This window comes from Asterias amurensis, chromosome 11 (genome assembly GCF_032118995.1).
Source record: "Asterias amurensis chromosome 11, ASM3211899v1".
NCBI lineage: Eukaryota > Metazoa > Echinodermata > Asteroidea > Forcipulatida > Asteriidae > Asterias > Asterias amurensis.
The window spans coordinates 19,395,608-19,423,400 of NC_092658.1; the positions used below are offsets into that span (position 1 = coordinate 19,395,608).

Consider the following 27,793-nt stretch of genomic DNA (forward strand, 5'->3'; position numbering starts at 1 on the left):
TCTTTGACAATAACCAATAGTGTCCAGTGTCTTTAATATAAAAAAAATAGAATCTTGATGATAATAGCGTCTCAAAAATGACAAAAAGTTTTTCAACTTCATTTCGAGGAACAGACAGGGGGGCATACGAATGTGGCTTGGAATTGTGGACTATTTTTGTTTTAATTTATTAAAACCATACGATGACTTCCTCCATTAGAATAAAAATATGGCAACTAAGTTGAACTTCGTTTCCTTCCTCGATGAAACTGTTTACAAGTAGCTTTAATTTGGCATACCGAGTCCACTTCCTTGTTATCTGTCTCAAGAATACTTGGCAGCCAATATATAGCTGTATTTGTTACGCAGTCTGGCCCTATAAAAGCAGTAGGCAGGACTGTGCGTTACGACTGTGGTTTGAGACGACTATGGGGGATAGTCGTGTGTCAATGAGTTTATTTGCGTCTTCATAGAGTCGAATGCTAAGACAATTTGAGGAGAACAATGGGATCATCATCACTAACCATCATCTTGATGGCAGTGTGTCTCCTGGTCACTGCATCAAATGCCCAAGATGGTAAGTTGCTTCTACTCATGGTTAAAGGCAGTGGACACTATTGGCAATCGCTCAAAATAATGTTTAGCATAAAAACTTACTTGATACTTGGTGACGAGTAATGGGGAGCTGTTGATAATACAAAATATTGTGAGAAACGGCTCCCTATATGAAGTAACGTAGTTTTCGAGAAATAAGTAATTTTCCACGAATTTGATTTCGAGAACTCAGAATTAGATTTTAAGGTCTCGATATCAAGCATCTGAAAGCACGCAACTTCGTGTGACAAGGGTGTTTTTTATTTCATTATTATCTCCCAACTTTGATGACTGATTGAGCTCAAATTTTCACAGGTTTGTTATTTTATGCATATGCTGAGATACAACAAGTGAGAAAACTGGTCTTTGACAATTACTAGTAGTGTCCATGTCTTTAAGATATTATCAAATCCCATTTAATATTCTCAATGCAGTTTCGATATATTTTATAGTGCACGTCATTATATCATTGTAGTTTTATCAAGAGTCCCTGCCTGTAAGAATGTACCAAGTGGTGATTCATGGGTTCTCAGATCTTCTTCTAAAAAATTAGAGTGATACATTATCATACCAAACGAATAAATCCAAAATTTTAGTTTGCTGACGCTTTCGGTTTGGGAGTTATCAGTTATCAAAGTTTCGGCCTAAAAGCCTTCGTGAAACGAATAGTACATTCCCTGTAAACACAAAAATGTGCGCCAAAGTCATCCCAACAAAAGTAAAACATTTTTTGAAACCTCCAGTTGGGCTTATAACAGAAGTATAAAAAAAAAATTGTGATCTCGTTGGCGCGTCATGTTACGCGCACCTGAACCTTTGACGAACAGTGCCCTCAAACCATTTCCAACGCCTCATAACTCAACGCGCCTATAAGATCCCATGAATTAAACAAGTTCACATGAAAGAGCTTGCATCCCTAAAACAAATTGAAGTGCAAAGTGCGTGGGATCTCGTTGGCTCTTGACAGAAAATATCAGAACACAGCCATATTCTTTGTAACCTTTGACCTTGGCAACAGTTACCCACCAACATTAAACTAACACCATTTGTAAAAGCAAGTCCAATCCATATCTGGACCAAATTTGTTTTGGAGACCCATCCCCTTAATGGTTTGCCAACATTTTGAAATTGGGGGATATTTCTCACTTTCGGTTGCCACAGCAATGCATAAGTATAGGCATGTCTTGTGAACATTTGGTTTTTGCTTTTTATGTGTCTCTGAGTATCTATATAATCATAAAACGCAGACAATTTAATGGGATCATATTGGCGCGTGGATTTCTAGACGACGCAAAATCGCCCGAAATAGGCAGTAGTGTAGTCTCATATGACCTTTGACCTTTGTTATATTGGTGGTCCAACATAATCCCAATTATTTTTCAATTAAAATCTGTTAAGGAACACTTAACTTAACTAAATACAAGAAAACATTGATGGGATCTTGTTGGCACAGATACTTTCAGTGATGAGAAACGAGTATGTTGGGCCAATTTAGGCCAAAATGTGTGGAATGGTAATACTTTAGAAAACTTTCAAAAAATCTTTTGACATGCAAGTTGCAGAGATCCCAAGATTCTTTTTTCATTTGTCACTAGATGAAAACTGTTCCAACCCCCGGTTGCCATTAAACAAAAAATTATGTTGGCGCACGAGGTTACGGAGGTGCGAAAACGCAATATATTTGTAAAATTTGAACTTTGACCTCTATTATCTCACTGCGCCAACGAGATCCCACGCACTTTGCACTTAAATTTGTTTGAGGGATGTAAGCTCTTTCATGTGAACTTGTTTAATTCATGGGATCTTATAGGCGCGTTGAGTTATGAGGCGTTGAAAATGGCACGAGGGCACTGTTCGTCAAAGGTTCAGGTGCGCGTAACATGACGCGCCAACGAGATCCCATTTTTTTTTATACTTCTGTTATAAGCCCAACTGGAGGTTTCAAAAAATGTTTTACTTTTGTTGGGATGACCTTGGCGCACATTTTTGTGTTTACAGGGAATGTACTATTCGTTTCTCGAGTGTCTTTTGGCCCAAACTTTGATAACAGGTAACTCCAAGACCGAAAGCGTCAGCAAACAAAAATTTTGGATTTATTCGTTTGGTATGATGGTGTATCGATCTAATTTTTTAGAAGAAGATCTGTGAACCCATGAATCACCCCCCCCCCCCCCTCCCTAATTTGGTACATTCTTACAGGCAGGGACTCTTAATCAAACAAAAACAATTTCTGGCACTGTCTTTAAGAAAAAGTTGTCTTAGAGATTTAAAACAAACGTTGATGTCTCATGCCAGACTTGTGTTGCCAAAACAAAAACCACAAAGTTGAATTGCCTCGGGACCAACCGGCCGATTCATCCTCCGTTGTTGTAGGTGATTGGCACCAGTCCGTTGGTAATTGTCAAAGACCAGTATTCTCACTTGGCGTATCCCAAGATGGAAAATAATAACAAACGTGACTCAAGTGAGTAAGAAATTACTTTTGTTCTTCTAAATAACTTACATCACTTCAGAGGGAGTTGTTTCTTACAATGTTTCAAACTATCAACAGCTCTACATTGCTCGTTACCAGAAGTAAGTTTTTAGCACTAGCAACTGCTTGAGTAATTACCAATATAGTGCCGTTCATTCAGTAAATCATGCTAGAAATTTTACTCACATTATGTCAACATCCACTACTATAAGACAACTATCCTCCACTCCTTATTATAATATCCACACCACAAAGAGTATCATCTACATAGCTTACTGTGTTTAAATTAATCCATGCTTTTACTTCATACTATACGTTCTCTTGATTATTGTCATGTGTCGAGTCAAACCGACGTAAGTTACGATGGTTATGTCAAACTGTTACTGGCTGTACCATGCTACTCCTGTCCTTAGTACATGCTTACTTCCCGTTTTGAAATAATTTTGAAAATTTTGCTTATCATTAGCAGAAGTCTATTCAGAGTTGGCAATACAATTTGCATTGTTCTCGACCCTATACACTTGATTTAACCCAAGACTGGTGACCAATGCAACGGTTTCGTCGGCCTTCAATTGGTCAAAACGTAGTGTTGCTTTTATCAGTAAGGATGTTTGTTAACAAAACTAGTTTTTATTTGATTTGCGTCGTTAGTGTAAATCACCCGCATGTGGAGACCGTCAGGCCGACATGCGGATAGTGTACGGGGGCATCGTGTCGTGCACACTGACGCGGGTGGGTTTTTATACAGCGGCGGTATTTTTTCGGAGTGAATAATTCGACTGCCGTAAGCGAGGCTACTCTCGATGACAACATAAACTCTTTCTCATGGTTTCTTAATACATCCACAAGGAAAAATCTGAATAAAGATCTTCCAATAATGTTCTTCTTTTCAGACATCTTATTTCCATTTGGAGAAGGCTCCGTATCTGTCCCATATCATACTACTAGGTGCTCCAAGGAGGTTTACATCCCAGTACCATTTCCTTTCTTTGGTCAAAACTACACTTCCGTCTACGTAAGTCTTAAAACGCCCTCTGTTGGTGATTGAACTCAAACATAATTTATGAAAATTGTTACCTCAAACTCAATTACTTTTTGTGTAGAAATACATTGGCAAGCCATATCTCGATTACGTCATTTGAGGACAGTCACACTCAAAGAACAGTCACACCCATTGAAAGTTTTTAGTTTAAATGAAACTTGAATTGTTTTGGGGTGTTGGGGTGTTGGGTGTTAGTTGGTTTGCTTGTTTTTGTGTGTGTGTTTTTAATATTTTTGTTGTTGCTGTTGTTGTTGTCATTGTTGTGTTTTACTTTCGCTGTCGCTGTCGTGTTGATGTCGCTGTCGCTTTCGTTGTTATTGTTGGTGTTGTTTTAGTCTTGGAGTTTTGGTTAAATGTTCGGTTTTTGTTTCCTTCTTTTTAAGGTTTGCTTCCATGGTATGATATCGTTCAATCAACGAGTCGTCTCCCAGCACCCGGCACCGTTTCCATTGGAATTTCCCCTGTTAGCGGTTTTCTGGAACCACAATAAACCGTCTACCCAGGGGAATATCACGTACCGACAACTTCACCGTATCTCTTCTGACGAGGCTATATTTGACCGGGCAGAGGCAGTAATCAGACGGGCTTTCGGTAGCCATCTTCAGTTCAAAGCATCGTGGATGTTAATTGCAACTTGGTTTAATACTCCCTTAAGTCACCCAAGAGTACCAGGCACAGTGAGTTAAAGGGAAGGTACACGTTTGGTAATTACTCAAAACAAATATTAAGTTAAAAACTGACTTGGTAACGAGCATTGGAGAGCTGTTGATAGTATAAAACATTGCGGGAAACAACTCCCTCTGAAGTAACGTAGTTTTTGAGAAAGAGGTTATTTCTCACTAAAATAATAAAATACTTCTAGCTAGAAGTATTTTATTCCTATATGAAAGCACACGAATTCGTCCAACGAGGGTGTTTTTTCTTTCATCATTTTCTCTCAAATTCGATGACCGATTGAGCCCAAATTTTCACAGGTTTGTTATTTTATGCTTATGATTGGATACAAGTGAGAGCACTGGCCTTTGACGCTTACCAAACGTGTACAGTTCCTTTAATAATCCCGTATGTATTAAGCATAACAAAACCTGTATGATCAATCCAGAGCAATACAACTGCCAACGGCGGACATAATTACAATTATGTACTCCGTGTGGGAAATCAAATGGGCTGATGACACAAAATGATTCAAAACAGGGCGCTAGAGTAAGTTTATTCACAATTCGCCGTTTGTTTTTTTTTGTTTTTTTTTTTTTGGGGGGGGGGGGGGAGGGGACCACAAGAATCTTCGGAATCAGAATCTCCTGCCACACCGGTACTATAAACGCAAAGAATCAGAAGATAAAAAACACTTCTGTTAAAGGTTATTTTTGCATTTGTTTAGGAAACAGAAAGAGCGTGTCTAGCGTGGTTTATTCAATCCAATCATGCAACTGCAATTTTCACAAGCACTTTTCATTTTATACTTTCGGTTTTTTCTTCATATGTTTGCTGATAATGATATTTTTTCCATTCTTTCTTTAGACTGGCACCTTCCAGGCTGTAATAATGACAGATGGTGATCTGTCATTTGCAATATACAACTTTAAAAAACTAGCGCAAGATACTTCACAAACCCAGGTAGGTCTTTTCTTTCAGTGCTTTTTTTTACATCGAAGATTAACACAATGTGAAATATTCAAACTATAATAATGCGAATTTTGAAAAGGGCGGTTTTTGTTTGTCCGACTCCCCAAATAGGGTTCCCACGACGAGTCTTTCAAGGAATTTATCTCAGAAAAATAGTATTTAATTTATACTAATTTAAAAAAACATGGTATGTATTTCACAATCACTTTTAAAATTATACATAATGACCTACCCTCTATGCTTTCAGTGCCTTCTTCCCGAAGGGAATTATCTCTGAAAAAAATTACTTATCTGCCATCAATTTAAACACATATGTTACGAAGAAAGACAGGTCTCTAAAGAACAAAGTAAAATGTATACCTGGCAAGTAGGTACACACATGGTGTTACCGCAATTCAGATTAACCTTACCAAAATACATTATAGCCTACGCCAATGTATTAAGTGGTCACAACCTCAATATATCCGTCCACAGGCTGGTCAAAGAAATTTATACCTTCAAATCTGCAATTTGTACTCAAAGGCAGTGGACACAATTGGTAAATACTCAAAATAATCATTTGCATAAAACCTTACTTGGTTACGAGTAATGGGGACAGGTTGATAGTTTAAAACATTGTGAGAAAAGGCTCCCTCTGAAGTAACTTAGTTTTCATGAAAGAAGTAATTTTCCACGAATTTGATTTCGAGACCTCAGAATTAGATTTTGAGGTTTCGAATCAAACATCTGAAAGCACACAACTTCGTGTGACAAGGTTTTTTTTTTTCATTATTATCTCGCAGCTTCGACGACCAAGAGTTCAAATTTTCATAGGTTTGTTATTTTATGCATATGTTGAGATACACAAAGTGAAAAGACTGGTCTTTGACATTTAACAATAGTGTTCAATGTCTTTAACCAGTTAAAGTCAAGTTGATATATTATTTATTTTTCAGGTTGGATATGATGCTGGTGACGGAACTACCTACTACAGTGTACCCGGGTCTATGACAGATCAGATTTACAGTATCAACAATGCTACAAACATCGGCACTAGAGGGCGCTGGCTCTTCCGTACAGACACAAACGGTATCGTATTCGATATTTCTTTACCACAGCAATCGCAAACGGACAGCCCTTTAGCAATCGTTGAAACGATTCATACATGAATCGTTCCTCAAATGTAAATGTTATGGGTGAACATTTTCCTAACCATATTTTTTTGTAGGGAATCCTTTCTCAAAATAGTTTAGCAACGACAGCTGCAGTGCTCGTCAGCTAGTACTATTCTTTGGTCGTAACAAAAATGTATAGTAGGATACACAAAGTGGGACCTTTTCACTGTCCTACTAACGACCCTATATCTTGGTTACCACCATTCTAGAATATACCATATTATTAACAATAACAAATATTGGCAGGGGCTCTTCGGTAAGCTCACCCACACGCACACACCCGTGTTTGTTTATGGTGTATATGTTGGGCGCGATCGGTCAATCTGCGCGATCAACCGATCGCGCTGCGCTATCGACCGATCGCGCTGCGCTATTGAAATATCTATTGGTCGCGCAGCAATCGGTCGATCGCGCAGCAATCGGTCGATCGCGCAGCAATCGGTCGATCGCGCAACAATCGGTCGATCGCGCAACATTCGTCAACGAACATGCGCGATCAACCGATCGTGCGGGAATGGCTCGGCGCGATCGGCCGATTGTGCAGGAATGATTTTGCGCGATCGGCCGATTGTGCAGGAATGGTTATGAGTGATCGGCCGATTGTGCAGGAATGGTTTTGCGCGATCGGCCGATTGTGCAGGAATTGTTTGGCGCGATCGGCTGATGTTCAGGGGCCGAATTCACAAATTGTTTGTAACTGCAAATCAATCGTAGTATGACGTCACTATATAAATCACTATGGTGATACTAAAAATTTGTCCTGCTATGAATTTTATTGCTTTGAGAAATTGCCCCAAGGAATAGTTTACCTGCACGATCGGTCGAACGCGCAAACCCATTCCTGCACGATCGGTAGATCGTGCAAAACTTTTCCTGCACGATCGGTTGATCGCGCAAAACTTTTCCTGCACGATCGGTTGATCGCGCAAAACTTTTCCTGCACTATCGGTCGATCGCGCAAACCCATTCCTGCACGATCGGTAGATCGCGTAAAGCCTTTCCTGCCCGATCCGCTAATAACGGGAAAAAATACTCGTAGCGCAATCGGTCAATCGCGCAAAGATGTCATTGCGCGATCGACCGATTGTTGCGCGATCGACCGATTGTTGCGCGATCGACCGATTGCTGCGCGACCAATTGATCATAATTTGATCGTTCAATAGCGCAGCGCGATCGGTTGATCGCGCAGATTGACCGATCGCGCCCAACATATATACCGAGGACTTCTCTTTGTTCTCCCATTGTTTGGACATAGTTTATTTTTCAGACGTCCCCTTGGTATTGTACACAAAATCTACCGAGGACTGTCCAAGGTGTGACTTTTTCCCGTGTGACTTTTTCCCAGAGTGTTAAAGTCCTCGGATTATACATAGTAGACATGCCAACCCAATCCGGTATTTTGAATCCTGCTATTGTTGTTCTATTTACCCTATTCTTAACAAAACACTTTGTGGGGTACCCTTATAACAAAGAAACCCTGTGGGGTAGCATTGTTCAATTGTTAAAATATACAGATATTGACTGCTTCGAGTGCTATGGTTAAAACTATGACTCCCGAGGTGATCCCTGGAGCGTTCTATTTTCCCGAGGCGAAGCCGAGGGAAAATAGAACGCTCCGGGGATCACCGAGGGAGTCATAGTTTTTAACCATTGCACGAGTAAAAGCAGTCAATATTTGTTTTATAACACCCCGAACATTTCTAAATACTGTACTATTATTATTAAGTTACAGACCTGAATGCTACAATCCACGGACGACGCGAATACAGATTGCAAACACTTTTACCTACTGTGTTGCATTTAGTGTCGTGCAATCCGAAATGGTTACAGACTTAATTTATCATCCTCGTACACGCAATGGACGTCTGGGTACTGCACGCCGTGCGCTAGTCTGTCGGACTAGCGCACGGCGCCGTGTGCTAGTCTTCGGACTAGCGCATGGCAAACCGACGCACTATCACACGGCCGTCGTCTAGCAAAACTAAGACATGTCGTGTGACGCGCTCTAAACCAATGAGCAGGCAGAATACTTGCAAGGGGTGTTATAATACCTAATAGAGTGTGAGGGTCAAAGACCGACATTGCCAAACATTATTTTAAGAATTGATGCTGTCATTTTGAAACTGCAGTATCAGAAAGCTGTCGCACAGAGCCAATACCGTATTATTTATCTATGCACTTTATTAACCGTTGCATTTATAGATCCTGTCATATTTAAACCTGTGGTCATGCAATGCAGTAATCTTGCATTTTTAATTTTCACATTGTAAATATGGAACATCTTGGGCTCACCACGACTCCTGTGCCTTACTCTACGACCTATACATCCCATCAAGATCTATACGAAAATGAATCGTCCGGAAGTTCTGGTGGGTTCTTTGATGACAACCAAACGATTGATAAATTCTCTGACAACTTTGGTCTGTCTGTTCAAAAGTTTGCATGTAACTGTTGATATAAGTATGCTATAAATTCGATTGGTGTTTCGTAAGTAAACAAATATTAACACTACATGTACAACATTTGTACTGCATTGTGATTTTTTTCACAGGACTCGGGAAAGTACTGAGTATACAGTGCTACACACATCGGTGTATATGGGTAAAAACCCAAAATTAATATTCTTTATCCCCGATGCAAATTTAACATCTATTAAAGGAACAAAATAGTTTCATGATAAACAATCGGATGATGGTTTTGCGAAATATTAGTACAAAAATAACTCTTTAGTAGTATATCGTTTCGAGTAATCAATTAATTTGGTTCCCATTCTTGTAAATGTAGATGTGGAGCCTCCTACTGTTAATGACTGCCCCAGTGACGTCACACTGTTTACCAATTCAACCAATCAAATACCTCACTCATGGATCCCTCCTTCCTTTGATGATAACTCTGGTCAGCCTGTTGATGTGGGGTTTGGTTGCTTAGCAACTGTCTCCAATGAATGTCATCAAGATGGAAATGGAACTTTCTCAGTTGGAGATACCAAGGTGATGTACACTGGAACAGACGCATCTGGGATTCAGGAGTTCTGTAGCTTCACCATCACAGTCAAAGGTTTGCTGCACTTTATTTCGTCATAACCCTGAATGTCTATATCCACTATTTTTGGCGGAGAAGGTACTTAAAGTCATTTGGTACAGAACAAACTTTTTCTTTTTCTGTTAACTACGCATTCACCCATTTCCATTTGAGACGTTGATTGTGAAGCTTATAAATCATTATCAGTGAACAGCTAAAGTAAACAAATGGTAAAAGATGTACATGTTGTTACGGCTGTGTTTGTGATATGAAAACCGCCTAGAAACATTTGCTTTTATTGATTACAAACAATGGCCCTCACCCCCAGCTTGGAAATTAGCGGCAACATTATTAACATCGCCACCAATTGTTTTCCTTCTTCTTACAGAGGTTAATTTAGTCTGCCCGCTTCATGTGACACTACCAACCGAAGCCGGCTCGGACACAACCAGAGTCAACTGGACAGAACCGGTTCTAACCGGATGGGACGAGACAAACTTCACATCGACTGCTCAGTCTGGAGATGTATTTCGTATTGGTTCACAGAGGGTGACGTACCATCAGAGGTTTGCGTCCAGTCTGATTTTGACCTGCTCATTTGAAATTGATGTTGTAGGTGAGGAACAAAATAGTTTCATGATAAACAATCGTATGATGGTTTTGCGAAGTATTAGTAAAAAATAACTCTTTAGTGGTATATCAATTCGAGTAATCAATTAATTTGGTTTCCATTCTTGTAAATGTAGATGTGGAGCCTCCTACTGTTAAGGACTGCCCCAGTGACGTCACACTGTTCACCAATTCACCAAATGAAGTACCTCACTCATGGATCCCTCCTTCCTTTGATGATAATTCTCACCAGACGGTGACTGTGGCGTTTGGTTGCCTGGCAACCGTCTCCAATACATGTCATCAAGATGGAAATGGAACTTTCTCAGTTGGAGATACCGAGGTGATGTACAAGGGAACAGATGGGTCTGGGCATCAGAACTTCTGTAACTTCACCGTCTCAGTCAAAGGTTTGCTGCACTTCGTTTTGGTTGTCTATCACTGAGAAAGTGCTTAGTCATTTGGTATAGAACAAACACTGAATCTATCTTTGTTGACTTCGCATTCATCCATTTTTATTTGAGACGCTGATTGTGAAGCTTATTAATTGTTATCAGCGAAAAGCGATATGAGGGAAAATGTACATGATGTTATCAGCTGTGTTGGTGGCATGGAAACCGTGTAGAGATTTGGCTTTTAGTGATTATAAACAATGGCCCTCACCTCGAGCTTGAAAATTGTTGGTAGAATTATTTACATCACCATGAACTGTTTTCTCTCTTCTTACAGAGGTTAATTTAGTCTGCCCGCTTAACGTGACACTACCAACCAAACCCGGCTCGGACACAACCAGAGTCAACTGGACAGAACCGGTTCTAATATTAGTAAAAAAAATAACTCTTTATTGGTATATCGTTTCAAGTAATCAATTAATTTGGTTTCCATTCTTGTAAATGTAGATGTGGAGCCTCCTACTGTTAAGGACTGCCCCAGTGACGTCACACTGTTCACCAATTCACCAAATCAAGTACCTCACTCATGGATCCCTCCTTCCTTTGATGATAATTCTCACCAGACGGTGACTGTGGCGTTTGGTTGCCTGGCAACCGTCTCCAATACATGTCATCAAGATGGAAATGGAACTTTCTCAGTTGGAGATACCGAGGTGATGTACAATGGAACAGACACGTCTGGGAATCAGAACTTCTGTAATTTCACTATCACAGTCAAAGGTTTGCTGCACTTTATTTCTTCATAACCCCAAATGTCTATATCCACTCTTTTTCACGGAGAAAGTACTAAAAGTCGCTTGGTACAGAACAAACTTTTTCTTTTTCTGTTGACGACGCATTCATCCATTTTCATTTGAGACGTTGATTGTGAAGCTTATAAATCATTATCAGTGAAAAGCGAAAGTAAACAAATGGTAAAAGATGTACATGCTGTTATCGGCTGTGTTTGTGACATGAAAACCGCCTAGAAACATTTGCTTTTATTGATTACAAACAATGGCACTCACCTCCAGCTTGAAAATTAGCGGCAACATTATTTACATCGCCACCAATTGTTTTCCCTCTTCTTACAGAGGTTAATTTAGTCTGCCCGCTTAACGTGACACTACCAACCGAAGCCGGCTCGAACACAACCAGAGTCAACTGGACAGAACCGGTTCTAACCGGATGGAACGAGACAAACTTTACATCGACTGCTCAGTCTGGAGATGTATTTCGTATTGGTTCACAGAGGGTGACGTACCATCAGAGGTTTGCGTCCAGTCTGATTTTGACCTGCTCCTTTGAAATCGTTATTGTAGGTGAGGAACAAAATAATTTCATGATAAACATTCTGGTTTACGGCGTGATATTTTTCCAACCCATCAAAAGTGAGACGCTTTACAAGACGTGTTTCCGGGGTGATGTACAATGGAACAGACACGTCTGGAAATCAGAGTTTCTGCAACTTCACTTTCACAGTCAAAGGTTTGCGATCAGAATAAAATGTCATGTACTTTTGTATATTTCTGTATACACGTTTTGTTGGTTCATAAAATGTAAATTATTTGTTGTCAACATTATTGTTTCTTTTTTTATGTAGAGGTAAATCTTGTATGCCCCCAAAATAAGACCATCTTAATGCCGCCTGAAAACAACATAACCAGAGTCAACTGGCTGGAACCGGAACTCACTGGATGGTACGAGACCAACTTCACAGCGTCTGCCGTTTCTGGAGATGCATTTCCCATTGGTTCTCATGGCGTAACGTACAAGCAGTGGTTTAGAGCTACCAATCTGGTCTTGAAGTGTTCCTTTGGTATTCTCGTCATCGGTGAGTGAGTCAGCTGGAATATTTCTGAATCTTTTCAAGCTCAATAATGATGGAAACCAAGACCGCGCAACGAGAGCCAACATTGAAAGGGGGCACGGGGCCGTGGTGCGGGGGCCCAACGAGATATGGCCGGGATTGTAGCATGGCAGTACTATAAACCCACTTCACTTTGAGAAATTATTCCCAAATCACAGAACAACCACATAAAAAACTGTTAAAAACTCAATTACTATACCTCTGGCCTAAAGGTTTACGGAAACACGATAACTAAATATGTGTGTTTGATTAGGGATAGGCTCTAGCTTATAAGTTGTTAATGGCTACGTTATTAATGAAAATTCAACTACAGGTAACCTTAACTACAAACAAAAATCTGTAAAGGCAAAGAATACCTTTGGTTTTGAAACCATTCCATTGATTTCAGCCTGTATAAATGTAGATGTATAATATCAAACTAGCATGTGGAACATCAAAGTCGCCGACAATCCGGAGCGAATGTGTCCACACAGGAAGATTTATCCCTAATAGAGCTTATGCATTGACGTCATCAAGCGGCCATCTTAGTGGAAAAACGGTGACGAAACAATCGAAACGCACCGATTTGTACGCGCGGCGCACAGGATTGGCCAATGAACAACCTCCTTTTGACCTCTAGGTGAGGGTGCCCCACTGAAATGACGTCATGTGCATAAGGTCTATAGGAATACATAATCTGAGAAACGTTCACTGAAAGTAACGCTTCTCGCATTCAAATGTTGGGGGATAAACATCTAATATTTTTTTCATAAAGACATTTAACTTCGAAGTGAAATTTTTCTCAGATGTTTAATATCAAAGACTGCTCTTGGCTTCAAACCAACAGTTTGTGTTGTCATTATTTGTTAAAGAGTGATTACAAAACGTGTATAGACCGTATTAAATAAGACGTCACCGCTCGAACATCTGCCCTACAACATGGCGTCTGTGCGCGTTTGCGCGCGTGTATGCGTGCATGTGCCGTAGAAATCAAACCGGGAATGTTGCGCACTGCGTTTGGACTCGCATACGGTTTGCCCCACAAGACGGCAACTTTCATAGCAAAAAAGGGGGTTTTCAATACGGTCTAACCTTCCCTGTATAAAATTGCTCCCTTGTTGTAGTAAAAGATACAGAAAGTCCAGAAATAGAAAACTGTCCTGATGACGTCATCCTTCCAACCGGATCAAACACGCCCGTAGTGCATACATGGATCCCTCCAGTCATCTCAGATAAGGTGGATCAGTCTGTTAATGTGGCGTTTGGTTGCTTAGCAACTGTCTCCAATGAATGTCATCAAGATGGAAACGGAACTTTCTCAGTTGGAGATACCAAGGTGATGTACAAGGGAACAGACACGTCTGGGAATCAGAACTTCTGTAACTTCACCGTCACAGTCAAAGGTTTGTTGTATTGGAAGCTGCCAGTGTCAGCCTGTATTCATTTTTCACTATAATAATATCTGCTGACCCCACGTTGAATACAATGTACCAAGAATATTAATATGGATATTGAAATATCTTAGTTGGCGATACCGAGGTGATGTACAACAGAATAGACAAATCTAGGAATCAGAACTTCTGCAGTTACTTCAAATAAAAACAGTTGATGATTTGCCCGACTTTGACGCCACGCTGAACAGCTTTGTCTTCGGTTTTAAAATGTCAAGAACCTCATGTTGTACTAAACACGTGACCACATTTTGTGGCAAATGGTGAACATCTTTGTTTTGTTGTTTCTTCCTTTCATATAGAGGTCAGCCTAACATGTCCTGTGCTTGAGGTAGTACCAGCCAGTCCTGGCGAAAACTCATCCAGTGTGTTCTGGAACGATCCGGATGTAACCGGATGGGACTGGTCAAACTTCACCTCGACTGCCAAGTCCGGAAAAGTATTTGTCATTGGTACATACAATGTTACATACGACCAGTGGTTTGGTGTCAATAATCTACAGTTGACATGTTCTTTTAACGTCATTGTTGTTGGTAAGTAAAGCAATATCCAAGTTTTGATTAGTTTGTTTGTTTGAATGATCTTCCCGCTAAAGGGAACTCGGCAAACTCCCACAAGGGGATATAAACACTAGGCTGGCAACAGCCAATCTATCTCATACAAACATTGGTTTAACGTCTAAGATTATGAACTGCACAAATCAAGAAATTGTGATTCAGTTATTAGACGACACCACTTATTCTAGTCAATGTGAAATCAGCGGTTAGCAGAGGAATTCGAACCCACAACCTTGTGATTGCAAGCCCTGTAGTCTAACCACTGGAATACCGTAGTGCCGAAGTTTCTTTACACTTTAGATGCTATCTAGTCATTTTCTACGAAACTATCTTTTTGTTTGTTCAGGTCAATGTGTAAATGACAAAACCAATGATACCAAACATGGTGACCTGTCATGGCTGGCCACGATTGCTGGAACTGAGGCAAAGTCAGTTCAGAGATGTGAACTTCTGACTACAAAAGGTTCGTGACAATGGGATATTGAACATTTTTAAGGTTATGTCAGCTATGTTCTCCAATTCCTCCTCCCAGCCCGACCTACCCCCCCCCCAAAAAAAATATATATATATAAAAAAATCAACAACGACTACGACAACAACTACATGAAACGACGATGACACACGACAACAGCAATAACATCAACAGCAACAACCGCAACAGCAACAACAAGAACAATTACATCAACATCGACAGTGACCGCGACAATGACAACGACAATGACAACGACAACGACATCGCCAACGACAACGACAACACCAACAATGACAACGTCAGCAGCAGCAGCAACAACAACAACAACAACAACAACAAATCAAGTACGTGATAACCATTTGAGTTATTCTAATTCCTACACAAATAGCTGGTCATCCGAAAGCCACCAGGAATTGTTCAACAGCTGCGTCTCCCCTGTACTTTTTTTGGGAAGATCACGTGGTACAAAGATGTGGCAAAAAAAAGGACACCATCAGTGTTGGACAACTCGTGGAGGTGAGATTCGAGTCTTTAGTGATAAGTTTCTCAGTTTCCAATTTAATTTTAGAAGCCTTAAAGACCTGCTTGAACGAAAATGTCAAGTCGTGAACTTTGCTGAATTCCACTTTAAATGTTTTTGATGAATAAGGAAATCGAGTCATATGATTATAAATAGGTTTCAATTGTGTACAAAAACAATCATTTTGTATGCCCTTGTCCAGAGCTTTTCTGCGAGATTTGCGAAAAGCCCCGTTTAATACGTAATCACTCTCAAAACGTCATAAGTAGATAAAGCCGCTTTGTTGCAGCGTGGATGTATAACAAAGCAAACTCCCACAAATGACGTCAGCGGCATTGTCCTTTAACGCCCGCTCTCAACGGCAGAAGTGTTTTTAGTTTTTCAAAAAACCTTTAGGTAGGGGCCTGATTTTTTACTCGATAATGACGAAAAGTTCAGAAGTGTACACATATCAAAATTACATTAAAATGGTGAACAAGTGCATTATAAACAAGTAAAAATACAATTTCTGTTGAAAACATTCCGCTCAGGTAGCTGTTTAACACATTCTGCAGTGTACGAGGTGTAAGTTTGTTTAATTTCTCCAAGGAATGACACAAGTACAAGTGGCGAGTAGTGGTCAAACGGTCAAATGAACGGGACTCAAGTTCTTGCGTTTCTGATTAGCAGAGTGGATTCGAGTTTATTCGGATGGGACGTAAAACAGTTGGTCCGGTGCGTTGTATAATGCACGTAAAAGAACTCGGTTAAACTTAGAGAAAGGGTTTGCCCGAATGCTTCTATGGCTGCTGGATGCATTGCAGCACCTTGTGGCACACTTATCAGGTGCTACATAATTAGTCTCACAATACAAACATTTCAAACACATCCGTATGGACTATAAAAGGGGTAACCCTGTTTCAGCCCTAAAGGAGTATGTGGCAACGGCCTCTGGAAAAAAAATTGTAGTCCACACCTTGCAGTGGCCTTCAGGCCTTGTGTGTCTGGCGACTTAAAACTTAAAATGCTTCTCTTTGTTCGAGCACTTTGAGTACAATGAAGTGCTCTATTACGAGACAGTGTTGTTGTCTTCAAATGAATATCGTACGTTACACGTTTACATTATTACGGTTCGGATAAACGTAAAAATAAATCACTTGATATGTTGATTTCAAATACTCAAACAAACCTGCACAAATTGTGACAAAATAGCTTTGTGGCTTATATATGTTTTAGTCACAGATTTGTGAGCACATACGCAAGATGGTTTACTTTAGTTTGTGACAATCAAACGTGCTAGGAAAAATACATTAAATCACGCGAAGCATCAGCATGGAGGGCATGCAACAAGCTCACCAAAATGTGAAAATCAAACCTTCCTAGAAGGCTCAAGGAGCGCATCTTCCTTGCAACAAAAGTACGTGATGTCATACGGCTGTGGGAATGAACACTACAATACTGGAAAAAAGGGGTGCTACACAAGGCTATTAAGAACAGCTCTTAACATCCACTGGAGTCAATATAATATGACCAACAAAGTCCTATATGGGAACCTACCCAAGCTCTCAACAAAAATCAGACAGAGAAGGATGCGTTTTGCTGGCCACTAATACAGGAGCAAAGACGAACCAGTGTCCAATAATGTCCTGTGGACCCCTAAGCATGGGAGGAGGAAACCTGGTAGACCGGCAATAACGTACACTGGTATTCTCAAGATGGACACGGGACTGGAATCGGCAGATTTCAAGTCAGCAATGTGGACAGAAAGGCATGGGGAACCATCCTGATTCGAGTACATTGCTCGAATTATAAAGCAAGAAAGCAAGCACGTGCTAGGAGAAAACAATTATGTCCGACTTCTTTGAAACTTAAGATATAGCTCAAGATTGTACCCAAACCATTGAGTGTTGTGTCTAATAATTTGTATTTTGCGTTGCAGGTCCCTGTCAGTGCAGGAAACGCAAAAGAAGTGGCTGTGTTTCTGTCTAAGCAGAATTTCTCATCTTCAGATTCTAGCGATGACAACGTCAAGCATATTTCAACGATTTTAGAAAACATTGTCAAGGCAGAATCAGGGGATGTAGAGGTAGATATATTGTTATTAATAAGAACTTCTCTATTTCCATAACTTTGAAGGAATAACATCACCAAGAAAGCATAACTTCCTCTCTTTTTCTTTATAAGCTAATGGAAGTCTTGACTCGTAAGAAATTAAAGACGATCGTTGAACAGCAACTTTGTCTTTGATGTTTTTGTATTGTGGAATCACTGAAACTAGTTACGTTCTTATTTAAATTTAATCTATCAACCTATTAGATGGATGACAACACCGATCAACTGCAGATGCCACATTGTTACTGAAACAGGCTGAACATATGATTTTCATATTGTATTTCGACTTATTCGTTTAAGATATATATGACTCCATTGTTTTGTTTTGTATGAGTCCATAAGACTTTATCAGCTTAACAAAGCGACGCCCCGGCCCTGTCACATTTACACGGCTGCCGCACCAGTCTGCAGCCAGTATAAACCGTCAGAAAACAAGGATAACTCATTAATTGTATTTTTTAAGCTAACATATTTTTTCAGACAGTTTGAATTTTTTTTTACAAAGATAAATTTTGTTTTGTTTTGTTTTGTTAATAAGTATGTGTTCACGCTGTAAAAATGCAGTTACGCACAAGGCTATGTAGAAAGTGTTTTCTAGCTGGAAATTCAGTGTCCATGAGTCAAACTGCCAGGGGGGTGCATATAGACTATGTCGATCAGCCCTGTCTGAGGATAGAACTTTAAGAGCTTCACCTGTTTTTGCAAGATAGAATATGGGAAACCCAATTTTGTTTGCGGTAAACTGAAAGAGGTGAATACAGTTTGTCGTGATTGATTGATTAAAGGTTACCGCAATGTAAAACTGCCTGTGTATGACTTGGTGATATCTCTTTTAAAGGTGACCAAGGCCGTTATTCAGACAGTTGCCAATGTCATCACGAATGTTCAAGAGAGCCAAGGCACCGCGGACAGCACGACCTCCTCGGCCATCGTCAAGTCCGTACAACAACAAGTTTCCCTGACCCTTCAGCAAGGAGGAAATGTCAGCATACAACAAAAAACCATCCATGTCAAAGCTGTGAGCATTGACCCCCAGAAAGCAAGTAATGGATTCAGCTTTGCGTCAGTTCAACAGGAGTCAGCTGGCTCGAGGTCAACACAAGAGGGCTCTCTAGATGGCACTGAGGTCAAGACATTCACGGATGCCAGTGAAGTACCAAAGGATATTGTTGCATCGATTCAGTTACCAGCGAGCATTCTTGACCATTTGCCGCCAGCCATTGGTAATGATATGGAACCACTGCAGTGGTCATTACACTGTTGTTTAGAAATTAAAATGCTATGATCGCAAAAGTCTTGTTCCCTTTAAGGAAAATGAGGTTTCCTTTAAAAAAAAACTATGTATAAACTAAAGGCATTATTATACTGTCCCTTTACAGTCCATTTTTTATTTGAAAGTTTGTGCATATTATAATTGATCATTATGTCACACCACAAACCGTCTTTAAAGGTCTCACAACAGCATCTTGTATTGTTCAGTTTGTTCAGAGGAATCAAAATGTTCTAAAGTGGTCACATCAAAGTGTTTATTAAACAAAGTTTTGATTCAGTAATTGTTTCATGAATGTTTGATTGACTTTGAAGCTAACGCGCCATTGAAGATTAGTTTCATAGTCTACGCTGATGACACGTTGTTCCAAACGGGCGTTAAGAACTTGACATCAAAGGTCGCTGGGTCCGTCGTTTCACTGGCAGTGGAAGGTGTCGAGCTAAAAAACCTAACTGATCCAGTGGTTATAGACTTCAAGGTAAGTTTAATAACTTTGTGCAAATTCATGTGAAATTTCCCTAATGTTTTAGTAATGCCTTTTTTATTTTTTGTTTCGCTTGTTTGTGTTTTTGTGCATTTCTTTTAAAAATGTTTTATTGTGCTTGTTTTTTGTTGTTGTAAATCGCATTAATTGGTATCTTTGGAAGTCGCTTAATAAATCTTTTTAATAGTAAAAACGACCTACTTGACAAGTATCATGTACGTACACGATAACTGTCGTGTACGTACACGAATACTATTGTGTACGTAATAATGATGATAATGAACTAACAACAAATTTTGCATGTGTACCTGCTCACACTTGCACACAAACAACACACATTAACTCTCTCAGATTTAATGCGTCTTTTGTTTTAAGAAAGTTTTTGATTGGAGGGCCCTGTTTCATAAATATTTAAAAAAAAATCTGAACTAAGGTATTTTTTCACCCTCATCAGACACCAACCAATGCATCTGAGGAGGACTTGGACACCATCCAATGTACATTCTGGGAGTTTGGTAGTGAAGAGGATGAAGCTGGTTCTTGGTCAACTGATGGGTGCAAACGAGCAAACACAACCACTGATAAAATCTCCTGTGAATGTGACCACGCCACTAACTTTGCCATACTCATGGTAAGGGCTCCCTTTGTTTTTATTATAATAATAATAAAAATAAAACCACATGTGTTATGCGCCGTTCACCATAAAATGTTCAAAAGCGCATTTCAAAAATCTACAACAGCTTAAAAATCAGCACAATCGAGAAAAACAGCAAATAGAGTAAAATCAAAACAATATTGTTGTTAAAATAATAACAAATTAGCCAAAGACTTGTTTAAAAACAAAAGTCTTCAGCTTAGCCTGAGAAACCGAAAGAGACTGAATGCCTGATGGTAAATCATTCCAAAGTGTCGGTGCAGCTTGAGTAAATGACCTGTCCCCAGTGGATGTTTGCATTTTACCGTTTGGGTAATTTAGAGGTATTTAAACGCAGCTAGTGATAAGTCTTCCTGTATCTTTAAGTTGAAAGGGGAGACCTTCAAAGGATTTTTCTCCAGTTGGATGTTGAGAATTGTGCTCAGTTTTTCATTTTTAATTATGACGTCACCAATTGGTACATTAAGCATTTTGCCTACAGCTAATGCAATGTGTTAAACATGCTGTAAAACAATCGCACGATGGAATAGGGAATCATTTTTAATTATGACATCACCAATTGGTACATTAAGCATTTTGCCTAGCTATTAATGCAACGTGTAAGACATGCTGTAAAACGATCACACGATGGAAGAAGGAAATCATTGCTAATTATGACGTCATCAATTGGTAAATTCAGCTCTTTGCCTAGCTTTTAATGCAATGTGTAAAACATGCTGTAAAACGATCACACGATGGAAGAAGGAAATCATTGCTAATTATGACGTCATCATTTAGTACATTCAGCATTTTGCCTACAGATATTACAATGTCTAAAACATACTGTAAAACGATCACAAGATGCAAGAAGGTCATCATTGCTAAATATGACGTCATCAATTGGTACATTCAGCATTTTGCCTACAGCTAATGCAGTCTTAAACATGCTGTAAAACGATCACACGCTGTAAGAAGGGAAGCAATTATTATTAAGTCATCAGTTGGGAGTAGTGTTGCTAATTCCAACATGTTCATGATTCCAGAATGGGCCATGATTCCAACATGGGCCATAATTCCAACATGGTCCAACATGTTTTTGAAGTTCTTGCCTCTTTACTTTGCACAGGATGTGAAGGGTCAGAAACGTACAGAGGATGGTCTCTCCTTCACCCCAGCACTTGATATCATCAGCCAAATAGGAGGTGCTCTATCGGTCATTGCTCTGTCTCTTACCCTGGTAATATACCTCTCCATAAGGTAAGACAGTCTTTAAAGGCACCTTCTTATTGTTTCCAAGACAAAAAGTCATCAGTGCACTCAAAACTGCACACAAACCAAAAATACATTTCAGTTGTCAGTTGCACAAATCCGTTTTATTTCCCAACTCAATTCCACAGACTTTCTTCCTCGATATTTAATTGCAGAAGCATTCTAACAAACATCTAGCTGCACATTTCTCAAAGACACACAAGGTTTACATTTCAAGTTTTACATCATTTTTCTTTAAAGACACTGGCGCTTTAAAGATACTGGCTATCGGTTATTGTCAGAGACTAGTCTCCACAGTTGGTGTATCTCAACATATGCATAAAATAACAAACCTGTGGAAATTTGAGCTCAATCGGTCGTAGAAGTTGCGAGATATTAATGAAAGAAAAACACCCTTGTCGCAACATGGTCACATGGTTGTGTGCTTTCAGATGCTTGATTTCGAGACCTCAAATTCTAAATCTGAGGTCTCGAAATCAAAATCGTGGAAAATTACTTCTTTCTCAAAAACTACACTACTTCACAGGGAGCCGTTTCTCACAAAGTTGTTTACTATGAATCTCTCCCCATTACTCGTTACCAAGAAAGGTTTTATGCTAATAGTTATTTTAACTAATTACCAATGTGTCCTCTAAGGCTACCACTGTGTAAACTTTTTCATTTGCTGCAGTTGGTTGCATCCAGTACGCATCCATGTACGACATTGCAGTGAGACATGAACTTCCTTCTACTCTCAGTTCAACATGGCTATGGTGTAGGCCCAATTCTGATGATTTATAGAATCATTATCAGCAATCAACTATTGAACACAAACATAACAGTCGAAATAGAGCTGTTAATAAATGCTATGCATCGAGACAAACACAGCATGAATTAATTTCAAGCTGCGATGAGACAAAGTACCAACAAAAGTTGACCAGGAGTTAATCAGGAGTCAAACCAAATATTTGACTGTATTTCCTTCCTGCAAATCCCCATGTACATCTGCTTATTTCAAGCTACCATTAGACAAAACGCCAATTAAAGGGAAGGTACACGTTTGGTAATTACTCGAAACAAATATTAGCTTAAAAACTGACTTGGTAACGAGCATTGGAGAGCTGTTGATAAAACAGTATTAAACATTGTGAGAAACGGCTCCCTCTAAAGTAGCATAGATTTTGAGAAAGAGGTATTTTCTCACTAAAATAATAAAAGACTTCTAGCCAGAAGTCTTTTATTCCTATCTGAAAGGACATAAATTCGTCCAACGAGGGTGTTTTTTTCTCTCATCATTTTCTCCCAACTTCGATGACCAATTTAGCTCAAATTTTTACAGGCTTGTTTTTTATGCTTATGTTGGGATATACCAAGTGAGAAGACTGGTCTTTGAAAATTACCAAAGGTGTACCTTCCGTTTGAAGAAAAAGATATATATAATTGCTTGAACGTGTTTTCTTTCCAGGAAACTGCGAACCGGCAAATCTCGTCAAATTTTCATCCATTTCTGCTTCTCCTTGCTACTGCTCTACCTCGTGTTCCTGGCTGGTGTGGACAATGCTAGAGTAAGTATAATAGTCCTCATGCACATGACGTCATTTTAGTAGGGCGCCCCCACCCAGAGGTCAAAAGGAGGTTGTTCATTGGCCAATCCTTTACGCTGCGTGTACAAATCTGTGCGATTTTATGAACACAGTTTGCCTATATATTCCAATTTGAATGCTATGGAGGTCGCCATATGAATAAAAAAAACCTGCTCTTATCGTGTACCTACAAGATAACTATCCGCTGGATATTGATGCTTTTTATGTACGTACCGGATAGTGTACGTACATTATAAGCATTATGTACGTATACGATAATTATCATGTACGTAAATTATTACCCCTGACTTATTATGTACGAACATCTTAATTATCATGTACGTACACGTTTAGTCTAAAGTTATTGTGTACATGTACAACCGCGTTTACTCTTCTGTTCGCACACGATTACTATCTTGTACGTACATGATAATAAGTGTGTACGTACACAATCTTTTGAGACTTATCATGTACGTACATGGTAGTGTAAGTACTCGATCTATATGTACGTACATGAAAAATCCCAGTTTTTTTATTTGTAATGATAATAATCTTGTGCTTTACATTATAGTTATCTCATAAATGTAGCCCCTTCTAAAACCATCAGAAGCAGCAAATTCAAACCTTCTAAGTAAACCCAGTTTTTGCCACTGAATTATTGTCAATCAGGGCTCTGGAGGAGGGTGTGTATTTGTTGGTGCTCTGCTACACTACTTGACACTGACCACCATGATGTGGATGGCTGTTGAAGCCAGGAATATGTACGTCAGCACCGTTAAGGTGTTCCCTGAGGACACTCCCCTGTACATGGTCAAAGCTGGACTCCTTGCTTGGGGTAAGCCTTCACAGTATGATGGGTTTTTACAATTTGTCCAAGCTTGATGAAAACACCTCAGAGTTTTTATCATGAAACAACCATCATTGTTGCTTTGTCATTCAAATCCTAAATTACAATACTAAGGCAAATAAAGTTTTGCACTTAAATGACTAACTAGTAATAAATAAACATCTGCATGAGCGTTCGTAGCAACTACCTCATGAAGAAAAACCAAGGTTTATGCAGTCCTGCGCATTCTAAACAAAGGATACCAATTACTCAATGCTGTAGCTTTGTTTTCATGTTTGCACTAACCCTACTAACACGGCTACCCACCACTTTATAGGCAGAGAGGAAGACTACAGTTTGAAACATTTTATGAAGGGGAAATAGACAAATAAGACAGTTTATCATACAGATGGAAGTTTAAGCAAAGGTTATTTGTAAACAATGTTCATTGCTGTTTTTTTCTTATTTCACTCTCCAGGATCTCCTTTCATCCTACTGATAATAACACTATCAGCAGCGACAGACTTCTACCGGAATGAACATTAGTAAGTCATCCAACACCATATACAATGCCCTCTTGTTCTTGATGGAAATCAGGGAACCCATGGCAAAAAGCTCTAATACTCTTCCAACATCCTTGTAATATCCTACTTAAGATTCAACACAAGGTTTTGAAATTGATGCCATCTACAATGCCCCTTTTTTCTTGTTGACAATCAGCGCAGCCAAGACTAAAAGCCCCTGTTCAGTCTCCTGACAACAGCTGGCATAACTAATAGTCGAAACGTTGAGGTCTTTTGAGAGCCACAACTTCTTCCAGGAGAGTTTAAGACTAAAAGCCCCTGTTCAGTCTCCTGACAACAGCTGGCATAACTAATAGTCGAAACGTTGGGGTCTTTTGAGAGCCACAACTTCTTCCAGGAGAGTTTACTATAGTACGTAGTGTAGTAATCAGAATAAAACCCGACAAAATGAGTCATGAAACACTGATTCTAATCAGACCCTGAAAACTCTACAATAATAGTTTCATGGTTTTACCACAAACCCCCAGTTTATATAACAGCAGATGACATTACATCCTCAAGAATCTAAACTGATTTGACAGCTGACTTTTTGTGTTGTCCTTTTGACTGTAGTTGCTTCATCTCTCCTGGTCTGGCCATGTACCTCGGTCTCCTCACCCCAATCGCTCTCATCCTCCTCCACAACGTCATCACATTCATCCTGGTCATGCGCAGTCTCCTCAAGGTCAAAGAGGCATCTCGGTCAGAGCAAATAACCAAACGCCTCCAGAATGCTGTGGGAATCTCAGCCCTCATGGGCTTAACTTGGTGCTTTGGGTTTCTGGCCATTGAAGGAGCAACTTTTGCCTTCCAGCTCCTCTTCTGTCTGACTAACTCCTTGCAGGTATGTTCATTGTATTCATGTGCTAATAAAGAGCAATACAAATTCTACATCAGTGTTTGGGTGAAAAGTATAATCTTTAAACCATTACTGTCTTCTCTAAAGACGTACATCGTATAGACGATGTGGCCTGCGACATCACATGTTTAAAAAAGAGCCACAGAGCCTGGACTTCCTGAAGGAAACGATTTGTACACAGTCTAATGGAAGGAAACATAAAATCTTATATTTAACGGAGATTGCACTGTCTAATTCTTATCAACTTTGGATATGATGAAAGGGGGGCACATCTCAAAACTTGTCCAGCTTTTACTTTCATAACTCAGATTTATGTGGAAACTGTGACACAAAATGTCAACTTTCCACTATGACCAGAGCAGTATCTTGCCTGCCAGAAAATCCAAAGAATGTGCAAGGTAACATTTATTGTAAACAAAGTTCACATGGTCTATACTGTTTGAAACTTTAAAACCAATGGCTCTTTTCAGAGCCAATGTTCCTCCCATAAGAGATTTACACATGGTTGTACCAACAAGTTTACTAATTAAAGTTACTTCTTAACGTTTTTAAGTATTAAACCTAAGTGTGAAATTATCTCCTTTCAATGTTATTTTGGTAGGGTGTGCTTGTGGGTGTCATGTTCTGTGCCCGACGTGAAGAGGTTCGAGTGGCAATTGCCCCATATCTGAGACGTATCTGCTGTGGGCGCGAATGCCGATTGCCCATCCATCGCGATGAGAAGCCTACTAGTCTAACAACATCTCAGACTGCACCTACTACCATGTCTACCGTTCCAACCACTAACTTAGACATATCGGTATCTGCATCACCTCGTGAGGCAGAGACGGAGATACGCTAAGTATCGACAGACATTCGCTAAGTACATGTAGAGACGGAGATACCTTAAGTAGTGATAGAGATATGCTAAGCAGAGACAAACATTCGCTATAAAAGTAGAGACGGAGATACGCTAAGTATCGACAGTCGACAGACATTCGCTAAGTACATGTAGAGACGGAGATACCTTAAGTAGAGATAGAGATATGCTAAGCAAAGACAAACATACGCTATAAAAGTAGAGACGGAGATACGCTAAGTAGAGACGGAGAGACGCTAAGCAGAGATGAAGATACGTAGTACTGACTGAGATACGCTTAGTAGAGACAAGGATACGCCAAGTAAAGGCAGGGAGACGCCAAGAACAGACGGGGATACGCTAAGCAGAGACGGAGATACGCTTACTAGAGACAGAGGTGCGCTAAGTACAGATGCAGATTATGCCAAGTAAAGACGGAGATACACTAACTAGAGGTTGAGATGCGCTTAGTAGAGATAGAGATACGCTGAGCAGAGACGGACATACCCTAATTACAGACGGACATATGCTAATTACAGACTTACATATGCTAAGCAGAGACGAAGATTTGCTATTTTAGTATAAACCTTCTTGGTTCATCTCATAGACATCACTACTCAGACATGAGATGTTCTACCACGTGCATCTCAAACTACTGGATCCTCTTGGAGCCACCATTACTTACATGATAATGAGATCTTCAACCACGTGATGTTGTTGTTTACAAATGTTCATGCTTGGAAATTTTTTGATCAGTGTACAGTGAAATGGTGTAGTAAAATAATTCTTGATGGGTATCAGAAATGAACCCTCTTCAGCATTATAATCTAGTGGTAGATATAATATTCAGTCAATTAATGTAATCAAGACAACATAAGGAGTATAGTGGTGAAGTTAACTAAGGCACAAGATTTCGTACATTTACATGAAACAAGCACTTTACCCAACCAAATAATAAACCTGTCAAAAAAGTGAACCATTTAAAGCAGTTTTGGTGTTGGCACTCTGCCAGGCATTTTGTATAGTTTGTATGTATCCAAAATGGACTCTCTAATAAACTACAGTATCCATTGCATTGTCTTCGTCCGGTGAAAGATATATTCAGTCAATTAATGTAATCAAGACAACATAAGGAGTATAGTGGAGAAGTTAATGATTGTAAGACAATCTGAAAACAGTTGCCGCCCGAAAAAATTAACAGTCGCAGGAGTAGAACGATTTTAACTTGTACGACGTGATCTCGATGGTCGGGAACCAATCGCAGGCGCATGATTTCTCAGTTGTTGTGACCCGAGCATATTTTGTCTGCGTGTTGCCGACGGTTTGCTGAGGGCGCAAGAAAATTAAAGGTTGACCTGTGGCCGGCTTAAGTGAGGCAAAATGTCTTCCATGTGTCAACAGAGGTAATTTGTACAGTATTTTTGCAGCATAGGATTAAAATCCACTACATCATTATTAACAAAGTACCGGACTGGTTATTATAACAAAAGCACCTGAATTGGTTCAAAATAATTATTACTAAATTATGATATATATCTGGTAGGTAACCAAGAAAGCCCCAAGTGAACTTAAAGTGACACGTATATAAATATGACGGAGGTGGGGCAACGCAGGGTTTT

At 39.6% G+C, this 27,793-nt stretch overlaps 1 protein-coding gene across 1 annotated transcript; it reads left to right on the forward strand.

Annotated features, from left to right (window-relative positions):
• The first annotated feature begins 432 nt into the window (after positions 1 to 432).
• Positions 433 to 27,274, forward strand: LOC139944022 (uncharacterized). The gene is made up of 25 exons (XM_071940959.1): positions 433 to 556; positions 3,940 to 4,061; positions 4,472 to 4,765; positions 5,610 to 5,705; positions 6,650 to 6,782; positions 9,653 to 9,925; positions 10,278 to 10,505; positions 10,636 to 10,908; positions 11,398 to 11,670; positions 12,024 to 12,251; positions 12,533 to 12,763; positions 13,903 to 14,181; positions 14,532 to 14,762; positions 15,133 to 15,249; positions 15,647 to 15,774; positions 17,697 to 17,843; positions 18,708 to 19,092; positions 19,454 to 19,617; positions 20,078 to 20,254; positions 21,384 to 21,514; positions 22,971 to 23,070; positions 23,758 to 23,923; positions 24,393 to 24,459; positions 25,051 to 25,321; positions 25,938 to 27,274. The coding sequence occupies exons 1-25, from the start codon at positions 484 to 486 to the stop codon at positions 26,175 to 26,177; spliced, it is 4,827 nt and encodes a 1,608-aa protein (XP_071797060.1). The 5' UTR covers positions 433 to 483; the 3' UTR covers positions 26,178 to 27,274.
• The last annotated feature ends 519 nt before the right edge of the window (positions 27,275 to 27,793 follow it).

Excerpts from the sequence above, each read along its gene's own strand:
- LOC139944022 (XM_071940959.1), top strand. The coding sequence starts at position 484 with ATGGGATCATCATCACTAACCATCATCTTGATGGCAGTGTGTCTCCTG. Across the intron at positions 10,909-11,397 it reads CTTCACCGTCTCAGTCAAAG|ATGTGGAGCCTCCTACTGTT; the intron begins GTTTGCTGCACT and ends TTGTAAATGTAG. Across the intron at positions 21,515-22,970 it reads GTAATATACCTCTCCATAAG|GAAACTGCGAACCGGCAAAT; the intron begins GTAAGACAGTCT and ends TTTTCTTTCCAG.